Here is a 5,000-nt window from a genome sequence, read left to right as displayed (position 1 = left end):
GATTTGTTTATATTTACATCTGTGCCAAGGGGAGAGATACAAAATAAAGTAGCATCTGATGGTCTACGTATACACAGTCTTATCTAGGTCATTGTAAAGGCATGTGAGATAGCCTGTAAGCATGCATGTGCAGTGTGTGTGTGTGTGTGTGTGTGTGTGTGTGTGTCCGTGTATTCAGACACAGTATTTCCAGAAGCACTCTGAGATTCCTCCCCGCTTCCCGTATTGTTTTCTGCCACCCAGGAAACTGCTGAGTGGGTTTAGCCAAGGCTTTTCTATCAGAGTCTGTACGACAAGATGAGAAAAGTATAAGATTTTATTTTATTTATTTATTTATAAATACAGTTTGTCACTAATAATATGTACCGACCTCTTTCACCACCTGGTTGGGAACAAATGCAGCTGCTCTGAGAGCTGTTAAAAAAAAAGAGCAAAGGTGAAACATCACATTCGCTTTCTCATAGGAACTGTCAATCAGACCCAAGTGCAGAATAACATGAAACATTGACTTGACAGGGGATGAATACGCAAGAGCAGGTGTGTGTGTGTGTGTGTGTGTGTGTGTGTGTGTGTGTGTGTGTGTGTGTGTGTGTGTGTGTGTGTGTGTGTGTGTGTGTGTATAAAACAACTTGTTAAAAGAAATAGGTAAAGAAACATGACATTACACAAGCAATAACAAAGCACCTGCCCTGCTAGTGCCCCCCCCCTTGCTGGTCAGACAGGGGATTGTCCCAGCAGTTTCTTACAGATACATCACATCATTCAAACAGACCAAAATATTTTCCCCAAAACTATTTCATAAAAAAATAATGATATATTTTGTAGAACCACGTCATGTAAATATCGTTGTCAGGAAAATTAGATCCTGTCTTGTCTATTACACGCTACAATAAAAGAATGATTTTCTATACGATATTTAAAAAGGCTGTAAAATTGACGTAAACAGCCGTAAATACGAGGATGTCCTTTTTATGCAACGATCGAGGAATGATGTGTGATTTATTTATTACATGTTGAATCCTGTACATTACAATGATAACTATAAATGAATAAATGAATATAATAAAGAATAATGAATAATATAAACAATATAATATAAATAATGAATATAAATGTATAATATAAATGAATGCAATATCCATAACAATTTTTTGCGGTTTTTTTTTTTGGTTTTGTTTTAGTTTTTTTTTTTTTTGTTTCCTCTAATGAATGTTGAATGAATGAAAAACAGGTGTAAAAATAAATAAATACATTTTCACCTTTTAGGTGTTAATGGTGTGTTTAGGTGTTAATGGTGTGTTAATGGTGTGTGTAGGTGTTAATGGTGTGTTTAGGTGTTAATGGTGTGTTTAGGTGTTAATGGTGTGTTAATGGTGTGTTAATGGTGTGTGTAGGTGTTAATGGTGTATTTAGGTGTTAATGGTGTGTGTAGGTGTTAATGGTGTGTGTAGGTGTTAATGGTGTGTTAATGGTGTGTGTATGTGTTAATGGTGTGTGTAGGTGTTAATGGTGTGTTAATGGTGTGTGTAGGTGTTAATGGTGTATTTAGATGTTAATGGTGTATTTAGGTGTTAATGGTGTGTTAATGGTGTATTAATGGTGTATTTAGGTGTTAATGGTGTGTTAATGGTGTATTCAGGTGTTAATGGTGTGTTAATGGTGTATTTAGGTGTTAATGGTGTATTAATGGTGTGTTTAGGTGTTAATGGTGTGTTAATGGTGTGTTAATTGTGTATTTGGGTGTTAATGGTGTATTTAGGTGTTAATGCTGTATTTAGAAGTTAATGGTGTGTTAATGGTGTATTTAGGTGTTAATGCTGTATTTAGAAGTTAATGGTGTGTTAATGGTGTATTTAGGTGTTAATGCTGTATTTAGAAGTTAATGGTGTGTTAATGGTGTATTTAGGTGTTAATTGTGCATTAATGGTGTATTTAGTTGTCAATGGTGTGTTAATGGTGTATTTAGGTGTTAATGGTGTATTTAGGTGTTAATGGATTGGTCAGCTCTTGAGAAATATCCTGTAAGTTTTCATATTTCAAACTCGATTTGAACTTTAAGAGATTTTAAAGCTGCTTGTGTTTCGGTTTCTGTGTAATTTATCATAAAAACACTAAACTGATTATTACTCTATACATGTATACTGATTGAGCACAATGTAGATTTTACGTGACCACCCAAGCTGGTGCAGATGTACACAGATGAGCACAAACATGGCTAGATCTCTGATAACACTTGTAATAGCAGCTCACCTTCTCTGCTGTTGTCTCTTGTGTGGAAGGAAGGGAAGCCGATTCCTGCTGAGCCCTGAGACACAAACGCCTCGGAGTAAGACATCTCATCTGGACTCATCGCCTGCTCCTCTTCTGAAACTAACACACCTGTTTACTTTGTTAGGTACAACATAATGCATGCCCATCAGTGTGTGTGTGTGTGCGTGTGTGTGTGTGTGTGTGTGTGTGTGTGTGTGTGTGTGTGTGTGTGTGTGTGTGTGTGTGTGTGTGTGTGTAGCACTCACCAGGCCTTGTGTAGGACATTCCAGCCAGCTGTGTTATTGGGTGTGTGAGAAGAGGCTCCATAGTGGCGAAGAGCAGAGCGCAGGACAGGACCGCTTTACACAGCATCACTTCAGCTGATGATTCGCACTCTGTATCTTTCTCCGCTAACACACACCCGGTCTTATATACACCACACCACGAAGTGTCAGATCACCTGTCCGTCCCTAACACACGAACACACACACACACACACCCTTCGCACTTTTTTTATCTCGCCATGTGTCACTGCTGGATCCCGGTGCACACTGTAAATCCAGCGGCGTGTGAGTGAATAGAGTAATAAAAACGGGGCGTGTGCGTCTCTGCACCCGGCAGGACCGGGCCGCTGAGTGTCAGGGCGCTCAGCCTTGCTCATAAATCCGTCGAGCTCAGGTGTGAATGCGTGCAGTGTGTATCAGGAGTGGGAGGGACGGTGGGTCGGCAGATTGCCCACTTAATTAATTTCCTTAAGAGGCTGGGGAGGTTTATAGGTTGTGATGGGAGCAGCACTCGATCTGCCGTGTCATACGGCGAGCTCTGAAGCCTCAGAAGGTCAGTTACGGTGACGAGAGGAAGTTTCATTTTCTTAACGAGAGCAAAGAAGCTGTGTGAGAGCTGCACCTGTGGCCTTCTCTGTCTGTTTGATGCACAGTTTTACACCTAAATTAACCCATAAAGTGTCCTGGAGAACCTTCTCAAATCTTTCAGCATTTCCAGTGTGTCTAATGTGGAAAATAAATCAGATTCACCGTTTTATTTTTTTAAAAAAAGGGTTCTTTCCCATGTACATACGCTCACAAGGCGCTGGGTTCCTAATCAGAAGGTCGGGGTTCAAGCCCACAAGCTGCTGAGACATCTACGTTGGGTCCTTGAGCAAGGCCTTTAACCTCACCTGTTCCAGGGGCGCCGTACGATGGCTGACCCTGTGCTCTGAGCCCAGCTTCATAATAGCCTGGGATATGAGTGGTTAGAGAGTTTGACTCCTAACCCTAAGGTTGTGGGTTCAAGTCTCGGGCCCCCCCAACTGTTCCCCGAGTGCCGCAACATAAATGGCTGACCAATGCTCTGGGTGTGTGTTCACGGTGTGTGTGTGTGTGTGTGTGTGTGTGTGTGTGTGTGTGTGTGTGTGTGTGTGTGTGTGTGTGTGTGTGTGTGTGTGTGTGTGTTCACTGCTGTGTGTGTGCTCTTTGGATGGGGTAAATGCACAGAACGAATTCTGAGTGTGGGTCACCGTACTTAGCCGTATGTCACGTCACGTCACAAACTGGAATGTCACTTAAACAGTGTACCATTAAAAAGCTTATCTTTCACACATTGATCAATAAATGCAGAGTAATGAACTTTAAAGATAAAGTTTTAAAAATAAACTACATGCATGTAAAATATTATTTTTTCCCTTTTTTTTTCTTTTTCTTGTCTTTTTTTGGATCAGATCAAAATCATCTCTAGTTTAAACAGAAATAATGTGTTGAAATTATTCTATATTTTTTCTTCAGTCATTTACAGTTATCCCCGATGAACACACACCCCGGATGTCCTTTCAGTCCGAAGTCCTTTAACCTTTTTTTTTTTTTAAACTCCATAATTTATAAACTTTTATTCCTCTACATTGGTCTCCAGAGACTGAACGTCATCCATAATCAGAATAACTGTGTGTACGCTACACCGCATCTCAGAGCTGCTGGATTACTCACAGTCTGTCACTTGTCACTTTTAAATATACGACCCTACCAAAGGTTTAAGTGATTCACAACCTTTGGTCGCTTTAATATCCGCAGACGGGAGCTGTAAACTAGAATTTATGTCCTGTCCGTGTAGCAGGCATCGAACCTGAGGCATAAACACCAGCCCACAGTTACTGTGCATGTGCATTCGCTTCACAACCGGTATAACAGTAACACAGATTTTACACAAACACACACAAACACACACACATATACTTTCTTCTGCATGTGTAGGTTAAAAAAATATTAAAGATTAAACTTAAATATTTTTTTCACATGGTGTATAAGGTGTATGTGTGCTACAAATAAAGAAGCATTAGTCTTAGTGGTTAGCACTGCCGCCTCCGCCTTGTGTGTGTGGAGTTTGCATGTTCTCCCCGTGCCTCGGGGGTTTCCTCCGGGTACTCCGGTTTCCTCCCCCGGTCCAAAGACATGCATGGTAGGTTGATTGGCATCTCTGGAAAATTGTCCGTAGTGTGTGAGTGTGTGAGTGAATGAGAGTGTGTGTGTGCCCTGTGATGGGTTGGCACTCCGTCCAGGGTGTATCCTGCCTCGATGCCCGATGACGCCCTCGTGACCCGAGTAGTTCGGATAAGCGGTAGAAAATGAATGAACTGCTAATTATTTTGTATGAAAGTGTTTATTTTTAGAGCAAAATTTATAATGAATCTATTTGAAGATTTTTTAGCATGATGTTTTATTTGTGTTTACTTATTTTATGGGGAGTCGATATTTTGATAT

The 5,000-nt window shown here is 40.5% G+C and overlaps 1 protein-coding gene across 1 annotated transcript; it reads right to left on the bottom strand.

Annotated features, from left to right (window-relative positions):
* Positions 1-152: 152 nt before the first annotated feature.
* uts2b (urotensin 2, beta) lies at positions 153-2,880 on the bottom strand. Its single transcript, XM_027168807.2, has 4 exons — positions 2,517-2,880; positions 2,251-2,370; positions 371-414; positions 153-285 (listed from the first exon to the last, which is right to left on the bottom strand). Exons 1-4 carry the CDS (start codon positions 2,620-2,622, stop codon positions 175-177), a joined length of 381 nt encoding a protein of 126 aa, XP_027024608.1. The 5' UTR covers positions 2,623-2,880; the 3' UTR covers positions 153-174.
* Between the last annotated feature and the right edge of the window lie 2,120 nt (positions 2,881-5,000).

This window comes from Tachysurus fulvidraco, chromosome 2 (assembly GCF_022655615.1).
Source record: "Tachysurus fulvidraco isolate hzauxx_2018 chromosome 2, HZAU_PFXX_2.0, whole genome shotgun sequence".
In the NCBI taxonomy this organism is placed as follows: Eukaryota; Metazoa; Chordata; class Actinopteri; order Siluriformes; family Bagridae; genus Tachysurus; species Tachysurus fulvidraco.
Note: the sequence above shows the minus strand (reverse complement) of the source record. Positions and strands in the feature narration are given on the sequence as shown.